Below are 20120 nucleotides of genomic sequence, written 5' to 3'. Positions count from 1 at the left end.
TAGCCTCTCATTAAAAATCTTTTACTTAATATCATACGAGAAACTTCACTACACACATTTACAAATTAATCACACTTTCAACTCTTGTATAACAAACATTGTGGTATGCAAAAAAAGTGTTAACTCGTTATTTATTATGTATTTCTTCGCATTCAAATATGTCTGTTACAGTGTAATTGTTCTACATAGAGATATATTTATTTTTGTTATGTTTATTAGAGGATAGTGGATACTTTTGACACCTTGAAATTTTTTAAACACATTTCGACTGCATCCTTCTTCATCGCGTTGTCCCGGCATTTTACCACGGCTCATGGGAGCCTGGGGTCTGCTTGACACCTAATCCCAAGATTTGGCGTAGGCACTAATTTTTACGAAAGCGACTGCCATCTGACCTTCCAACTCAGAGGGTAAACTAGGCCTTGTTGGGATTAATCCGGTTTCCTCACGATGTTTTTCCTTCACCGAAAAGCGACTGGTAAATATCAAATGATATTTCGTACATAAGTTCGGAAAAACTCATTGGTACGAGCCGGGGTTTAAACCCGCGACCTCGGGTTTACAGGTCGCCCGCTCTTATGACGGTCGCACGACGGGTTGTGTTGGGGATACCCCCGTAAATTACAAGTAGATTCTTCTCTCGTAGACATGTGTTTGTGTGTAATGTAATGTACCTACCAATTCTCTTCAATGAATGACTTTATTGTTTATTGTTCGTGCGAAGATTTACGGGAATTTTAGGTCTCTGTACCACATATTTTCCTGTTGTTATCTTGTATAATAAAGTGTATTTTTCAGAGTAGGGCTCATTCTTCCAATAGTTAATTTGATTAGGTTCCCAATGGAAATACCAAGTTAATACTTAATGGACACCATGTTTTCCAAAAATTTTGAGGAGTGAGAAAATATAAAAGTTTATAAAGTCAAACCAAGATATTTAAGTTGGCAGCTATTTTGATAGCCCACACGGTGCACGGGTTATTTTAAACGGCGAAACTTCTATGAAATTATGACGTTTACTTGACACTTGGGCTATCAAAATCGCTGCTAACTTATCTTGGTCTGACCTTATTTACAAAAAATCGTGTGAAGATGACAAAGACCTTACCCAATTTAAATAACACACCTTGCAACTTTTAAAAAACTAACGCATAACAAAAAAGTTAAAAATATTGGATTTGTTAAAATGACCGTAAACTAAAAATATAACCTCTTTAGCCTAGGTATACTACCTCCTTGAGACAAAACTACTCTATGTACCGTAAAATGGGGTGAGTAGGGACAAAACTGACCAAACCTCGTTAAACTTGATTTTTACATGTGGCAAACTGATTTTTATACATAATAAATGTTCCGGTAGTTTGAATTTTAATATTTTTTTATGATTTTGTGTAGTTCCATTTCATAACTACGTAGCAGTAGCCTGTAAAAACCATCTCACCCCTCTGTCACCCCTCCTCACCCCATTCATAACCCAACTGCCCTTGTAATCTCTACTCTCCCTATTTTACGGTACGTAATCATAATAAACACTACTACCCCAGTAAAACCTACATAGAAACTATGGAAGGTAGAGTTAAGGAACGCAATCTCCATAGGCAGAACTTATGCAAAAGTGTCCAGTGGTCAGTTATAAATAATAGTTCCAAATCTCTCCAGAGTAGCGCTAGAGTAGCTAAGAACCTAGGCGTTATTGACGGAGTAAAGTGCGCTGTCTATGATTTGATTTTTTTTTTCAAGTATTCTAGGTATTGTAGCGCCACCTATTTAAGGTTTTTTGATGACACTTTTTGGTATATGGAGATTCCATTCCTTATCTCCACCTTCCGTAATAGAAACTCTAAAACAAACACACTAACGTCACGATAAATCCTCACAACACAAGTTCCAAGAAAAGTTGCCATACAAATCAAAATATCAATCATTCTGACATGTAGCCACCTCGTAGCACGACTACATTCTACCACGCGTTAACTTACGTGTGGACATTAAATTGGTTCATCCGTCTCGTTTCCTCTTAACGAGCAGCGTATGTGTGGAAGCGAGATTCGTAATTCATATTACATTGAGTTTATATTTATTAAGTGGAATGCAGGCCGCGGTGTTCAGCTATTTCATATGCAAATTCGGAATACTTGCGATGTGAATGTGAAATAAAACAAAAGGTTGAATTGGATATGACATGTATTGTTGGTTTAGCGGCTTTCAGCATACTCGTTGTGATGAAGGCATCAATGGGTATTATGGGAATGGGATGGTAACATGAATCATTCAAGCTAAAGAAATAAATTATAAAATTAGTTTTTTTTTAAGAAGCCAATAAACCTGACAGTCATCTTATTTTCCGGTTTTCCCGAGGGTCTACAGTATGGCGTTTTTCAAAAAAGGAGTGTACAGGTTTTGAAAAGGCCGGCAACGCGCATGTAACACCTCTGGAGTTGCAGGCGTCCATAGGCTGCGGTGACTGCTTACCATCAGGCGGGCTGTATGCATGTTTGCCACCGTCTTGGTATAAAAAAAATTATCTGAATCTTAAGATGCAGTAGGTTTAGAAAACAGAATTTTTAAAAAGTCGTAGCGCTTTGTTGGATCACAATACGGCTGCCATAAATTTAATTAGCGGACTTGAGGCCTTTCTCGAGGGACTATCAATTCGAATACTGAGTTTTTGACATACGCTCGATAGAAAAAAAATCGGGAACATGGTCTATAATACACTTTAAAAATTGTAACAAATTATGCACAAAAATTAAAAAATATGAAAATTGCTTCTAAAATCGGCAATATCATGTTTGAGGGAACGTACCGAGTTTTTAGTTTATTTAAACGTACAAAAAAATGAAATAACATGATATCCACGCTCCCGGGCACGCACTTCTATCTACGCTTACCAAAAATTACCTTATATACTATATATACCTTCTTCTACCTAACGTTATCCCGACCTTTGCCAGGGTCCGCTTTTCTACTTGCCTTCCTCCACTTTGCACGGTCCTGGGCGTCCTCTCGTGTGAGCCATCGCTTTCTTGGTCTGCCGTGGGGTCGGGGGCATATGTTTCCTATGTAGTCAGTTGGCCTGCGACAAACGTGTCCGAACCGAAACACCGGAGGCGATATTCTTGGAGCTTCTCCGCTACGTCACGGACTGCGAGGCTTCCACGGATGTATAAACATTATTTCGTTTTTTTTTTCTTATGCAGAATTTTGAGGACTTTAAAGAGGCGCTGAGGCTTGAATCGCGTATTTTTCTTAATCTCGACTGCCAGCGCGAGCTACGCACTTACACTACGTTCGTTTCGTAGCCAATACCAAGAAAAAACCCATATGTAGCGAAAAGCGCCTATACGAACATAAAACCCGCCTAGCGGATCGGTGGCAGTGAACGTGTTAAAGGGTTAAGATTTCTCTATAAAATGTAGGCTCTGATCGGGTTAATCCCCCGTGCGGAAACATCCATCTTAGGCGAAGAAAAGGTACAGATAATAAAATTTAGCTCGTTAGTCGAAAAATCTGTACAGTCACCTGAAGGCCTTTCGTTATCTGCCTCTCTTTCGCTCTTGCTTATTCGAAAGACAGAGGCAAATAGATGAACAAAAGAACAAAGCGGTAGGTCCCCTGAAGTATCTTTCAATACGAAGCGCGTAGGAATCTGACACCATTTTATTTGTAGAATTTTGTTTAAGATAAAGATAGTTTATTATTCAAGTAGGCATATTACAATGCGCTTATGAACGTCAAATAAAGCTTATAGTTTTCGTGGAGATATTATAGAACATTATTACACAAATTGATTAAGTCCCACAGTAAGCTCAATAAGGCTTGGGTACTTAGACAACGATATATATAATATATAAATATTTATAACTACTTTAATACATATAAAACATCCATAATCTTACACCACACCCATATTGCAGATACCTATACGTTTTGAAGCGGTTTCAGATTTTAAACATCTTATTTTGTTTTGATATTGATAGATGACGATGTGAGTCGTTTTGTATCTCATTAGCACAAATATATGTGTAAACATTTTTTTCTTATGATAAATGCAATTACAAAGCGCTGGTGGCCTAGCGGTAAGAGCGTGCGACTTGCAATCCGGAGGTCGCGGGTTCAAACCCCGGCTCGTACCAATGAGTTTTTCGGAACTTATGTGCGAAATGTTATTTGATATTTACCAGTCGCTTTTCGGTGAAGGAAAACATCGTGAGGAAACCGGACTAATCCCAACAAGGCCTAGTTTTACCCTCTGGGTTGGAAGGTCAGATGGCAGTCGCTTTCGTAAAAACTAGTGCCTACGCCAAATCTTGGGATTAGTTGTCAAAGCGAACCCCAGGCTCCCTTGAGCCGTGGCAATATGCCGGGACAACGCTAGGAAGAAAAAAAAAAACAAGAAATGTTACGTTTCAAATATAACATTGAGCGACCATAATTATCGTCAAAATTATGATATTGTTATATAATCTTAAAAGCCACAATGGGAGTACCCAGTATGGGAATATTCCGCACATTGTAACGTACATTAGTTACGAAATCTTAACGCAACGAAAGTTGAGACATTGACCTTTCACCACAACGAATAATCTTATAGTAACCGTTGGTAATTTTTACACTTTTCAAACGCATTTAAAAAAACTACGTTATATGGCCCCAAAGTACGAGTACTATTGTGAGCTGTGAGCAATTGGATTCCTTCTTACGCTAGTTCATCTGAACCACGCTTAGCATTAGGAATAACACGACGATATTATATAACTATGGATAGGTTATCCTCATACATAAGGAACACAAAAAATACTTCCATATTTATTTCTACCTACGAAGAAATCTGTTATTTTTGATTAATTTTCGCATTTTATTCATATTTGTCATACTCTTTGTTAAACATAAGCTTGTCTCTTTCGGAGCGGGAGCTCTAGCACGTGCACATCTCGCTTGCCCTAATGCGACTAAAGGGAACCGGTACAATTTGTCACAAGGTAAGCGCTTTAACCTTTTCAACGCCAAAGACCACTAAAACGGTCATCGACTGTCGTGCCCGCGACGCCAATGACCATTAAAAAGGCTATGGCGGACGTTGTCAAAGCGACTTTCCTACTGTCAGTTAAGCTTCATATTCGCTCTTCACCAGTTAACTTTTTGGCGTCCATGGCATTTCTTGACACGTGTGGAAAAGCGCTGAAAAGGTTAATTTTGGAACGGCTTTAACCTATCTTGAGTTATTAAATCATTGGAATAACAAACCAGGTTTACTAATTCATCTATAATTGCAGCAGTTCTTCCATTGATATAAGGTTCATTTTAGTTTAACCGTAGCGATTTATCTACTCATAACATGATGATGATGACATGTAATTTCTTTTATTTTCACTTTCCTTGTACGTTTCCGCATAGCTGTTAAAAGATAATGTATCGCAAACCACAAAATAAATGTGGCTAAAAGTACGGATATTTGATGTAAACACGCTGTTACGGAATTCGGCTATCACGAGGCCTAAATACTCTTTCAATTAATGTACGATTAATGATTGGATAGTCTGTAATCGTCGTTGTTATCGAATTCCTTTCATTTTTGGAACAAATGACCAAAAATACCTCAAACCAATTTTAGACTCGTTTGATTGAAAGAAAGTGGCGTTCTGTCTCAATTTAATCCAGTTCGAAATTTAGCTTAATCGGATAAATTCTTTCATAAAATAGTTTAAACGTTTTTGTAAATATATTTGTTTCGACGAGCTTTCTATTGCTATTTCTTATATGTACCTAAATACCCGGTCAGTCATCGATTTTAACGAACCCAAGCGATACGGGTTTTGGTCGTCTTATAGGATATCTACTCCATCCAATATAAACATTATAAAAACTTTTAATTGTCAGCGATCTTTGATCCATAATTATAGCGCAATAACGCTAACAAGTAGTTGAAATAAAAGTTTTAATTTTCTGCAAAAAACACATACAGTTGAGTGGTTGTCAAACTGTCACGTTTTAAAAATTAAATAAAACAAATATTTTGAAATACTCGTTATGGAAATTGAATTCCTATGCTGTATTGAGGTTAAATCGCGTAAAAAGGCTTAGATCCCCTATAAACACCTCTTCGTCTCAACGAAAGCAGTGTAGTGCAATCAGTTAAAAATAGACTTCCCTTTCAAAAAGCTGACACTAAAGTTTAGGCACTAACCCAATTTAAGAAGTAAATTGAACTTGCACTCAACCTAGTTAGCCTAGAGATGGCACTTTCTCACAGATGCTAGATGTACGCTATACGATCGAGATTGTGCACACAATGGCCCGCTGAGAGCGGCAGTTGCAACCATGATACTGCAATGGAGTGACATGCTAGACTTCCTATCTTGCGGTCAGTTCCAAATTCAAATTTTAATGAGGACAGTTTTGTTTTTAATTTGTGATGCTCGTGCAGTGATGTTGCCAGTTTGTGTTAAAAAGTTTGGTTGTTTGTGATTGGACTCTTTGGATGTTAATGTCGTTAAGTTAATCTAAAATGGTATTGAGAAGAAGTGTCTGAAATGTAAACAAACTTCGAATTTTTACTCTGTCATCAACACCACTTACCTAATTTTGAAGGCCAAGCCGTATCGTATCAATATTTTTTGTGATCAATTAAACGTCATTATTAGTTAACTTACTTTTTATTTTGTTAATCTTTTTTTTATACGTTAAGGTTGTATTAAACAAGATAATTATATTTGTTTACATTTTTAGTCATGTTTTTATTTTTAATTTTATTTATGTTTGATATGCAACAACAATTCTTCATGTTTTCAAAGAAATAACAGACGCAACAAATTGGCCGTGATTATATTAAAGCCAATTTATATCAATGCCACTTATTACGATGTCACATGTCTGTCTTATATCATTTATATCTCGAAATTCTTACGCGAATATATCATTCATTACGTAGATATATTTGCGGAATTTGAGTCATCGCTCAGCCATGACATCGGGGTCCGTAACCAAGACGACAATCATATAGTGACAAATGCCAAACGATGACATTAATTTACCGACAAATACCAATTGAAAAGTAACAAAGTTTCGGAATGCCAAGTTTCAATTGGCATTTTCTATTATTGTCACTTGTACAGACACCGTCGTCGCTTGGATAGGCTAGGTAGTTCCAAAGGCCTAAAATAGATGATCCGAACGGACTAATCCAAACGACCTGAACCGTTCAACGTATCATTTCAATCATACCGCTAACGCTATTAGCCGATTAACGCGATCTTCCGCGCAAATAGGGTTGCCACTTATCAGATTCATATTTCAAACCTTCTGATAAAATCTTAATTCTTGAACTTTCTTTGAATTATTTACAACTGAGCAGTCATTGCTAACTCCGCCATTGGTCTTATCAACGACTGTAACATTTTTAAACAAACTTTATACTTGTCGTTTAGTCACATATTTAAAATTCTTAGTCTTTAGATTGTAAAAAATCTTAAATTGTAGCTATAGAAAAATTAACTGCAGAAGTGCATTTTGCAGCCTATTATCACTTACAAACCAGCTTAATACCTCCTCGATAAAGCCACTCATCCCGACATTGTTTACACCGGACAAGTCATCAAAGTCAATTCAAAGTAAACACAGCCATACGTATTATTATGTATTATGTTAAAATCCGATAAAACTTGTGGTCTAGTAACCCTGCAACGGCCTCAAGCGATTTCCGCAACGCAGACTGTAGAAACGATTCATCACTATTGCTTTCAAAGTTTTTTGCCGGCAAGCGGGCAATGGAGTAACATACGCCACGCGATGTGTTGGTGCGCGGGTAGACCTTGTGACATAGAGAAAGATAGTCTCAAGCTATGCACAGACATATTAGCAATGACAATATGCATATATACGTCAAATTTCTATGAAGATATGATAAACGTCGTGTTCTTCCAGACTGTTTTATAGAAACGATTCATCACTATTGCTTTCAAAGTTTTTTGCCGGCAAGCGGGCAATGGAGTAACATACGCCACGCGATGTGTTGGTGCGCGGGTAGACCTTGTGACATAGAGAAAGATAGTCTCAAGCTATGCACAGACTTATATTAGCAATGACAATATGCATATAAACGTCAAATTTCTATGAAGATATGATAAACGTCGTGTTCTTCCAGACTGTTTTATAGAAACGATTCATCACTATTGCATGTAAAGTTTTTTGCCGGCAAGCGGGCCATTGAGTAACATACGCCACGCGATGTGTTGGTGCGCGGGTAGACCTTGGGACATAGAGAAAGATTGAGTCTCAAGCTATGTACAGACCTGGCACTGTCAATTTAGGCATATACGTCAAATTTAGAGATATGATGTTTATTATGCACTTCCAAACTTTTTCATTCAAACGATTCATCATATTGCTTTAAAACTCTTTCAAAGTTTTTGCCGGCAAGCGAGCAATTGAGTAACATATGCCACGCAATGTGTTGGTGCACCGTGCACGCGTAGACATTGTGACATAGAGAAAGATGAGACAGCTAACTGTGCATTTTGCAGTGATGATGTGTGGAAATGTTAACGTAAACGTGAAATTTCTATGAAAATATGACGTTTACTCTAGTATTTTCATAATACCGGAGTGGCGTGTGGATCTGCAACCGCATCCAATGTGAATGCTGCCTTAAAGAACCTAATGATGTAGTCGCTTGGAAAAATATCAATAAACAGTACATTTTACAAACGATTCATGCTAGTAACTATTTTCAATTAGTTATTCAAGTTGGATGTCCATCACCAATAGTTTTGTGACGTCAATAACCTAATAATTAGTGGCACAAAATGGGAACCATTACCAAAGATCCGACTCGATTACGTAGAATCAGACTATGAGGAATTGAGGAAGCCATACTTGGTGGGAAGCCTCCGGTTGTTAACACCTGATCTCCCGTGCGAGTTTAAATTTACACGTACAGTATGTTAGAGCACCTACTTCATCGTTAAGTAGATTTGAAGGGATGATTGGTGTTAAGTAAACAACTTGGAGGAAAATTAAATGTTTTTTTTTTTCGAAAGTGAAGTGAGTTTAGAAAATTTTTAAAATCGTTTGACCTCAATTGGACTATGTATTACTAGAAGAGTTCTACATAGTCCAATTGAGGGATAAGTTCGCCATTATTTCAGTTATATACTTTTTTTTTAAATGTATTGTACTAGCTAATACACAAAAAAAACGCGGAGGTCGTGAGTTCAAACCCCGGCTCGCACCAATGAGTTTTTCGGAACTTATGTACGAAATACCATTTGATGTTTACCAGTCGCTTTTCGGAGAAGGAAAACGTCGTGAGGAATCCCAATAAAGGCCTAGTTTACCCTCTGGGTTGGAAGGTCAGATGACAGTCGCTTTCGTAAAAACCAGTGAATACGCAAATTCTTGTGATTAGTTAGCAAGCGGACCCCAGGCTCCCATGTGCCGTGGCAATGTGAGGAATATGATGATGACTAGCTAATATACGTATTATTATGTATTATGTGAAAGTGGCTTCATTTCACTGTGCATCATAGACAAGTAACATGTATAGGACTATAGGCAGTACTCACATATTATTAAACTAAGAAAACTAATGGCCTTATTCATAAACGCGTTACTGGCCTGAATTAGCTATGAATCGTTTGTCCTTATCTGACATTTAGACTTGTGTATTTGTAAGAACGGGATAAAACATAATTTAACTAAATCAGGCCCGTAAAGTTTTATGAATAAGGGGGTAAATGTCTAACCCTCTTATTAATAAAACTTAGCAACCTCTTAGGCCATGGACTGGACGCACGCAGCGCGCGGCGCGGCGAGCGAGTGGGGCGACGGGCGGCGCGACAAGCGTTTGCTGTCGTCCAAAACAGGGGGCCTACCGCGAAAACCGAAATTCGCAAATTGTGGGGATCTTTCTCTTTTACTCTCACTAAGACGTAATTAGAGTGACAGAGAAAAATGCCCACAATTGACGAACTTCGATTTTCGCGGTTATAGCCCAGGTCCGCACGCCGTGTGCGTCCAGTACGCGGTCTTATAAATCTCTCTAAAATGTTGTCTCGTAATAAACTGAAATGTCAAGATAACGGATTGTCAATAATTTGTTAGATTTGACAAACGTTTATAAATAACGCCATTACACGATAATATTACTGTTTCGATGTAACATGCGCACGAACTCGCGCACGAATGGACAATTATGGGAACTTTTCACCGTACCGCGTACGCTGCTTTCTTTCATTTGCGTAATTGCGTTATGTCACGTGTTTCCTGCGTATTTTCGACAAAACATTTCCTTTTATATCATCAATCTTGTTAATTTAGGAGCCGATTTGCTAGAAAACTGACAACTGAGTTTTGAAAGACGCAGTTAATTATAATTAAATGTTTTTAGTAATTGCAGATTTTAAAACTTATTTAGCGGAGTAGCCGCAACTCTGACGTCCACCGATGAACAGCTAGTTGCCCAGGTACCTGGGACGAGTCAATTAAAATAATAACTTTTTAACAAAAAAAAAAACCGACTTCAAATATTACCAAAAGCGCCATACATATACATTTGAAGAGTTCCCTCGATTTCTCCAAGATCTTGGACTTGGTGCCAACGGGACCATCTCGGGGTTAATATTAACATCAATATACCCCGATAATTTTTGAAAATCGGTTCACGATTCTCGGAGGTATCGAGTAACATACATTAAAAAAACAGTCGAATTGAGAACCTCCTCCTTTTTTGAAGTCGGTTAATAATATGTGACATTATCTATGAAAAGGGACCTTATTGTCGGTGGCGCTTACGCCATTATCAACGATGCTCCCATATTATAAACTACGCTGCGCCACACAGTGCGGCATAAGCGCCATCGACAATAAGGTCCCTTTTCATAGATAATGACACGTATAGGTGTTTCGTGACTTTCAAAATTGTACACCTTTTTCCGGGGCTAACTATCTATCTTAGGTAATCTTATTTTTATACCCGTCGAGTCGAATGATGGTCACCATGATATTTCATTTTTATATGGAGTAGCTGTCACTTCAAATGTTTGTAGACACTTTTTGGAAGTATAGCACATTCATTTATTTAGAAATGTAGTACAATTATGATTATTACCATATTTTATTGGATGAGTCACCCGTGTGTGATGTTTTTTTAGGGTTCTGTACCCAAAGGGTAACAAGGACCCTGTTACTAAAACTCCACTGTCCGTCTGTCTGTCTGTAACCAGCTGTATCCCATGAACCGTGATAGCTAGATAGTTGAAATGTTCACACATGATGTATTTCCGTTGCCGCTATAATAACAAATACCAAATAAGTACGGAACCCTCGGTGAGCGATTCCGAATCGCACTAGTCCATTTTTTTTATTAAGGCGTCGATTACAAGTTTTTATTTAACATGCAATGTTCGGTCATTAATATATTTATAAATTAAAACCTACTTACCTATATTTGATCCGTCACTATTATTAAGCAGTAATCGGGTACATACTAATACTAAGCGTGCAGCACGCTAAACCGAACCCAAGTGCAAACGCGTACGCAAGACAAATACGTCTTTGATGTTTTCCAGTCGCTTTTCGGTGAAGGAAACCGAAGTCGGACTAACCCCAATGACCCCGACGGAAGGCTAGCCAGGCTAGCACCATGCTGAGTCGGGACCATTTCGTGGCTTATATGAGTTATATGATATGTTATGTTACTTGTTCTTTTTTATTTTGCAACGAATAAACGCTCTCTATTCTCTATTCTATTTTATTCTAATAAGGTCTAGTTTACCATCTGGGTTAGAAGGTAAGAGAGCCGTGACAATATGCCGGGACAACGCGAGGAAGAAGAAGAATACATAAACTACGTCTATATAACTTCTACATCATCATCATCATCAACACGGTTTTGAGGAATAACTCATACCGCATTTGTGAAATTCTACGAAAAGGGGAACAAAAATTAAATTAACTTATTAATTTAATGTTCTCGGAGAGGCTCGTGTGTACAATCAACAACAAACGAATGTGATTAACTCTTATTTAATTGTCATTTTAATTAAACAAGGATTATGATATCAGAATAATATCGAGATCCTCCGCCATTTGGAGAAAGTCGGGTAGATCGGATAGTTTTTCGCAATAATTATTCTTTATTATTTATTACCATCCCCTTTTTCATGATAAAAACTATCATATCGTCACGCCGTTTCACAATTACGGCGAAAATGTTGTTGCAATTATTACCATAGTGCCCAAACAAAAGGTCTATATTACTACCAAATGTTCCGAGTAATTAGTACTGTGAACTAGGTTACGATATATTCTGTGACAGGATTCAAATTATCTCCATGGCAAATCTTATCTAAATATATTCAGTAGTTCAAGCGTGCAGTGGTAACAGATAAACAGGATTACTTTACTTTCACATTTATAATAATTATTACAGACGCACGCGTCGTCGTGAATGACACGATCTATATTTTTTATCCGAATAACTGAAGTTCTTATTAACATAAAGTTATACAATACAAATACTCGTTATTGCACATCTCGGTACAAGAAATTAATACAGAGAATTCAGAATCAACAAGTCAAGTACAAATTAAACAACAGGCGTAGGCGGTCTTATAGCTAAAAATTTATCTCTTAGACAGAATTAGAAATGACACAAAATTATTAATGAAAATTAGCTTTATTGCTTACTACGAACGTATGACGAAATAAACATAGGTAGTGTCCGGTGAGTCGGAATGAAGAATTTAGAATACAGGACATCCCAGCCCCCAAATTTTCCTCATTGCTAAAACCGGCCTTGCATCCTTCCGGCTCGAATTGGCTAAACCTCAATGTCGCCGCGTGACAGTTTTAACGACCGATCGACTAATCGCTATGGATCAAGTGTGCCAAATAAGGTTATTCGAGGTAACCTCGTCTGTACTGAGGACTAGGGTTTTATTGAGTACACTCAAAGCCATTTAAAAACTGAAAATACGGTTTTGTTTTATTTTTACCTACAATTCTAGCAGGACAATATAAAAAAAAAATGTTCTCAGATAAATAATAATTCTCATAGATAGATAGGACATTTATTCAGAAAACATAAAAGGATGTGTTACTGTGCATACTGTAAGTAGTACAATATTTAAACTTTGCTAGATGTTTTAGTGCGCCATATTCTGTCAGTTAGTTTATTATTGCAGGTATTCTTATATATATCTAAATTTACTTAAAAGCTCATTATATTCCTTGCTTTATAGGTTATAGTTACTAGCTTATTTAACACACAGACACGGACAGTTCCTTAGCGTTTGAACATAAATTTCAACGTACACACACTCTGCACATTAAGAAGGCTTAATAAATTAGCTACTTTTAATGATCGTACAGCTAATCGCGTTGAGTTATACTAAATAAGGCCAAGGCGCACTGAAGTATTGTCTTATGCAACGCTCAATTAAAGTCGTAAACTATAATTTGAATGTTCTAGCATCTTATAATAAACTGCACCTTACTCCGACTCTTCGCAGTTTAGCTAATAATTTTGGATTTACCAGTGTTGGCGCCCGAACGGTAGCTAATCGTGATATATCAAGTGTGCCTAATAAGGCCATTCGTGGCGACCTCACTTGTACCGTCGGCGTTAGATACATATTGTTCAATTTATTACATGGAAAGATATAAGAATTCTAAAATGAGTTAGTCCTAAAAGTAATGAGTTTCTACTTTACGTATTAGCTATTATAATATCTTTTTTGACGTTACATTTATCTTATACCTTTAAACGAGCAATTCTTGTATATATATAAATATATATATTTCTGTGATCTCGGAAACGGCTCTAACGATTTCGCTGAAATTTGGTATATGGGGGTTTTTGGGGGTGTACAATCGATCTAGATTAGTCTTATGTTTGGGAAAACGCGTGTTTTCGAGTTTTCATGCCTTTTTCTTTCGACGCAGAATATGGTCGCTAATTTCGGGTTGCCGGCCACTGTCCGTCTGGTCCAGCGGGTTAAGACGCGGACTGCTAAACGAGTGTTACGGGTTCGAATCTCGCCCGGTGACTAACTTTTGTTTTTTTTTTATATGTTCAAGTTTATATATAACTTTTTAATTTTTATTGTTTTAGACAAGTTTAATTTAGTAAAAAAAAAAGTTAAGATTATCACCTATAGACCACCATATTACAATAAATAGTTATAACCGAGCAAAGCTCGGTCGCCCAGGTACTTATATCTTATATCCAGTCACATATTTTTTCATGATTTGGTTTAATCTTGAAATTGTATGGATAATATGTATATCAAATCCAAATAAATAAGGCCATAAATACTGTAGTTATTGCTCGCAAAATGACCATTATCTTTGTTATCCACAATGTCAGGTAAATAAATAACAAAAAATACATATAAATAAATTTTGAGACGTTAACAACGACAGATTTATATTGTTTAGCGAATTTACCAAAGCACAATAAATCGAAGAATACAAATCGGTATTAACGACTCGAAATTCCAACGAAAATGCCATAAAAATGATAAATATTCCTCATGTGTACCGCGGTCGGCGAGTGTACATTATTGCATTAACATACAATCCGTGCGACATTGACTCCGTCACGTGTGGGCAGGCTTTTAGCGTCGTGAATTTGTAGGCGTCTGATTATACCTTTATAACCTACGGGCTGATATGTCCTCTATTTCGTGCGACTGTCAGTTCTTTGTACCTACTTTTACTGTAGTTCGGTGTATACTAAAAGGTTAAAAGCAGGTGATAGACTTATATGTAATTTGTCTTAGAGTATATGATTTATTCATAAACCATAGTAATTAAAAAAATACGATAAATCCATTATACAAAGGCATAAAAGGAGCCTTGCTATTTAAATTCACATGAAAGGACATATCTACACGACTAAATGATTTATTTATTTTTCCATTCTACACTCGATAATTATATTTACTCTTATATCTATAATTTAGTTACACTTATGGACGATTTTATTATTTTAAATCATTTTTGATTATTTAAATTATATTTGAATATTTTTTTAACTGGTCTCTGTTTATTTTGGAAAGTTTGCTTTCGAACACGTTTGCTTTAAGAGAGGTAAGACTTTTTTTAAAGCTAACATTTAGCTGTTGTAGTTTCATACGAATTTACACTTTTGTCAAAACCAGTACCTATCTGCCTATACGCAAACATGTTCAAAATGTTTCATTATTTTTTATTTTCCTTTATTTTAATTTACCCCTTTCTCCCCTAGAGCTCCAGTACGGCGCGCTCCTCGAGGGGTGCGGGGGGGAGCTGCCGTCCCTCTCGGCGTGCGCGCCGCTCCCCCCGCCCCTCGACAAGGCGAGGAGGCAGAAGACGAATGATAAGCTTGACAAAGTCGCTCAAGTTAACATACACTTACACGGTATTTTTGTTTTTGTTTTTTTTTGGTTGTGGGATGTCCGGTTTTTATTTGTTTTGTTACTTTTTAATTTTAACACGATTTAACTGCGAATGCAATCAATCCCCTGGCTTTTTCCCTATTCGGGGTCAGCCCTCCTAATACATTTGCGCCAGTCATGGCGACTCTTGAGTCAGTTAACTGCGAATGTCCGAAAAATAAACGCATACCGTAAATCAAAAAATTATAATTGAAAAAACTCACGCAGCACATAAACATGGAATTACTTTGATGGCGTTATTTTTGATCTTATGATCTGATGTCTCGAAAGACAATTTAACGCCATACCATCCACATACCACCTTATACCATCATGACATGTAAATTGGTGTTATAAATAAAGTATTTTTATTTGTACTAAAAACACCATAAATCTAACTGTAATATCCTGCAATTCAACGACCTTATGTATAAAGTCAAAAGGCCATCCTTACATTTTCCCGATGGATTCATCGTGTTAGATATTTTTGAAGGTCGTACGATAAAATAACATCTGTATTTGTATTAACAATCTGAACTAAGACTTCCAACGATATTTATGTTTCTTAACAATCGGCATTTATTTGTTACAGCACTCTTCGCTGCCGTCGAACACGGATACCTTGACAAAGCCAGAAACATCCTCGATTCCACCGATGTCGACGTCAATAGGTAAACTTTGCCCCTAACTACTCTTTAACTTTTTTTACTGCAGGTTCCCTTACCCTGGAGTTACATATTAAGGTGACATTTGGATGTCAATTTCAGCTGCATTACTGCTGCGAAATAACTGCGGCGGTGTGTCCATTTTTCTTGCGTACACATATTTGAAATAAATGAAAAGTGAAAAATTCTCTGTCTCGAGCGAGATACGAAGTCGGGACTCTGGATCTCTAGCTCATTGCTCTACCAACTGAGCTACCGAGACTTCATTAGATGACAGCAAATATTTCCACCTGTCTCTCATATGGTATGCTACTAGGGTATGTCTGCGCAGTTTTGCCTGTACAGTTAAACTGCACAGGTAAAGTTGTATAGGGAGCTGCACAGTCGAATGCCACACGCGCTCCGTTTTACCTGTGCAGTGGATAATACTGCGCAGGCATACCCTAGTGTGTATGGCCAGCTTTATTTTACAAAAATATATATATGTTATCCGGTTAAAGCTGACATACACACTATTGTATGCGTGCGCAGTTTTATCAACGGCACAGGTAAAACGGAGCATGTGTGGCATTCGACTGTGCAGTTCCCTATACAACTTTACCTGTGCAGTTTAACTGTACAGGCAAAACTGCGCAGACATACCCTAGTGTGTCGAGCCAGCTTTAATGCCACCAAAGTTAATTTTAACCTTTCAACCCGCTCTTAAATATTTAATGACGTATTAAATAGCAACTCTTGACTTGTTTACCCTCTGCTGAAATATTAAAATTGGGCTCGCGTAAACCAAGTACACTCAAAGAATTTATTTACAAATATAAGGGTCGAATTATTTCTACTTTATTTATAAGTAAGTGAATTTGGGGCACTCATTATCTCGGGCGTCCTTTCCCTTTACGTTATCTATACAAAGGGCTACATTTTCTCCAATGCTGTTTCTAACTGAGGCATCAAACTACAACTTAGATTTAATAATATTTATGAACCAATAGGACTATTTGCAATCAATTGAAAGTAACTACTAGTGGCACTGTGAGCTCCGCCATTTTAAAAAGTTTGCAAAACCGAATGGAAAACATATGTAAATATCGGACCTGCTTACAAAATGCGATCTGACGAGGAGGACAGCCGACTCGAACAGACATACGAAAGCATTTTTTGCCAAGATGAAATTTAAAGGCTTCACTCGCGCTTTGCGCTCGCCCGGTTTATGACAAGGAAAACTGGACGTAGTTAAGCGAAAAGGATCCATCCTCTAAAATTTGACAATTTGTGTGTATACAATTTTACTTATCCTATTCCCTAAATTACGTCCAATTGCTACGAGGTTTCTCTATTCTATATAACAAAATCACAATGGCGTCATACAACTTGCAATATTTGATTGTACGGGTAGCGCATAGCTCAAAACTATGGTTAGTTTATAAATAATTAATTAGGTTATGAAAACACCCATCACGACACAATACAATCGTCAAGATAACTCCAAGCTTAAATGGCATCGTAAATAGAAGTTGCGAGAAAGTGCCAAGGACTACCAAGTAGAATTATCCTACGACATAAATAGTATGAACGTAGGTACAGGTCTTTTTTTTAATACTACTTCGGTGGCAAACAAGCATACGGCCCGCCTGATGATAAGCAGTTTCCGTAGCCTATGTACGCCTGCAACTCCAGAGGAGTTACATGCGCGTTGCCGACCCTAAACCCCCCTCCCCCTCGTTGAGCTCTGGCAACCTTACTCACCGGCAGGAACACAACACTATGAGTAGGGTCTAGTGTTATTTGGCTGTGGTTTTCTGTAAGGTGGAGGTACTTCCCCAGTTGGGCTCTGCTCTAGATCTGGAATAACATCCGCTGTGCTCTGCACTACCACACAAAGCGAGATGACATTCACAATGCCAATACCTCTCTTTTGGACGTAGTTTAAGGACGTACCCGGGTCCAAAAGGCAGGTATAGCATTCCACTAAACTTAGATGTATGTAGAGGTGTGCGATAGTATTCCTGTAGAACAATACAACCGTCCCAATACCCGTCAAGGAGCCTACTGATTACTAGTTCGCCGGACGATATCGATCCGCAAAAACTGACAACCGCGAATAACTGACAACAAAAAAATGATATGAAAAGTTGCCTTTATTTTATATTTAAAGATAATTATTTTAATGTATGTAGGTAAAGTACCATCTGTAAAATATCGGTACCTAGCTAATTTGTTAGCGCCTTATATAGAGTACAGAATAGGAAACTATCTATTCTTATAGAAATCTGACGAACAACTAAAACCGGCCAAGTGCGAGTCGAACTCGCACAGGAAGGGTTCCGTGCCATTATCTCTAAAAATGGTCACCCATCCAAGTACTGACCCCGCCCGACGTTGCTTAACTTCGGTGATTGGATCAAAACCTCGAGATTGGAAAGAAATATTTATTTTATTCTGTTTTTAGTATTTGTTGTTAGAGCGGCAACAGAAATACATAATCTGTAGAAACTGGCTAACTATCACGGTTCATGAGATACAGCCTAGTGACAGACGGACGGACACCGGAGTCTCAGTAATATGGTCCCGTTTGACCCTTTAGGCCTACGCTAGCTGGACGCCCGCCGCGTGCGCACGCACGCGGGTGCTATTTGTAGGTGAAATCCGCCGCACGCGTTCGCTTCAGTTAGCGTCGCTCATACTATTTTTCGTTAATTCGTTAACCCGCTCGTCCGCTTCGTGCACCCGCGCCAGCTAGCGGAGGCCCTTTGGGTACGGAACCCTAAAAACTACAACAATAGTCCGAGACTACACTACCCAAGTTAAACACTCTACTTTTCATTACAAATACGGGGAAAGTAAAATACATGCATATTCTTTTATAGTATTTCTTGAGTGTACTTTCAATTAACAATTTAGGTAAAAGTGTCGTGAGTTATGGAATGAGGAGTTAAAGAATGGAAATTGTAAAACAAATCCATTTAAGAGGGAAGAGCTATGCGACCCTAGCGAAATAATGGTACTTTTTCTATGAAATTCCATTTCGGGACAAAACGTTTTCCACTAACTAAATCTTAACAATTCACTTGTCCATAGCTTCAGCATAATTTATTCTGGGTTTATAGGCTTCGCTTTAAAAAAAATATTTTGCTAATTTTTAGAAAAAAAGGAAAACCTAGTTTTTCATTATGTCAATAACATACTAAAAAATCATGGAGTATGGAAAATATTTAGAAGTGAAAAAACGTTTTCCCCTTTTGTATGGACCTTTTAATTGCTTATCGTAATATAAACAGAAAAAACGTACTGGAAAAAAATGCTCTAGTGCAGAAACGTATCATATTCTGCACACTTTTTAGAACAACAACGACCCACTTTCAGAGCATGATAAATGAAAAATAAAATATCGGGCCCTTTACGACAATAGTATTTTAGCATCAGATTCGCTTGCGCTCTGGCTCTGACATTTTGGCACTAGGTACATAGTGATAATGTACAGTCAAGTGTAAAAATATGGGTGTACACACATCTTACTCAAAAATATGTCCCATAGCATCTTATTCCAGTGTAATAAGAGCGTAGTACCATATTTATGAGACGATTCTTTCGATACATATTTTTGCACTTGACTGTACTCATCGTCCTCGCCCGTAGGAAATGTCACGGGTACTCAGATAACTGAATTACGTATCCTTTTTCACTGCAGAATTCCATGAAAGCTTTAATAACACGATTAAAGACACAATGGTTTTTTGTAGCCTTTTACATTTTATATTAAAAACCATCAAAATCACTTTATTTACAAAAGATATCGTTTCACTATCTAGTCTAACGAAAGGGTGTTTATATTTTGCCCATAAAGATACATTTACGAGAATTACGATTATATTAAACTGCCTTTATTCAGAATGATCGATCTTTATTGCCAAAAGACCAAAAAGATTATATGGAACATTTTTAACACTGATTGAATAGGTACTTATATCTACAGAAAATAAAGATAAAGATAGTTTATTATTCAAGTAGGCATATTACAATGCGCTTATGAACGTCAAAT

The 20120-nt window shown here is 37.4% G+C and overlaps 1 protein-coding gene across 1 annotated transcript in view; it reads left to right on the top strand.

The window, feature by feature from the left end:
• Positions 1 to 20120, top strand: part of LOC133521900 (ankyrin repeat and fibronectin type-III domain-containing protein 1-like) — a 69434-nt gene that overhangs the window by 11087 nt on the left and 38227 nt on the right. Inside the window, exons 2-3 of the mRNA XM_061857020.1 lie at positions 15251 to 15403; positions 16012 to 16090. Coding sequence (XP_061713004.1) covers positions 15251 to 15403; positions 16012 to 16090 — 232 coding nt within the window. The remainder of the gene's footprint in view (positions 1 to 15250; positions 15404 to 16011; positions 16091 to 20120) is intronic.

This window comes from Cydia pomonella, chromosome 10, assembly GCF_033807575.1.
Source record: "Cydia pomonella isolate Wapato2018A chromosome 10, ilCydPomo1, whole genome shotgun sequence".
Taxonomy (NCBI): Eukaryota; Metazoa; Arthropoda; class Insecta; order Lepidoptera; family Tortricidae; genus Cydia; species Cydia pomonella.
This window is presented reverse-complemented; position numbering and strand designations above follow the sequence as displayed.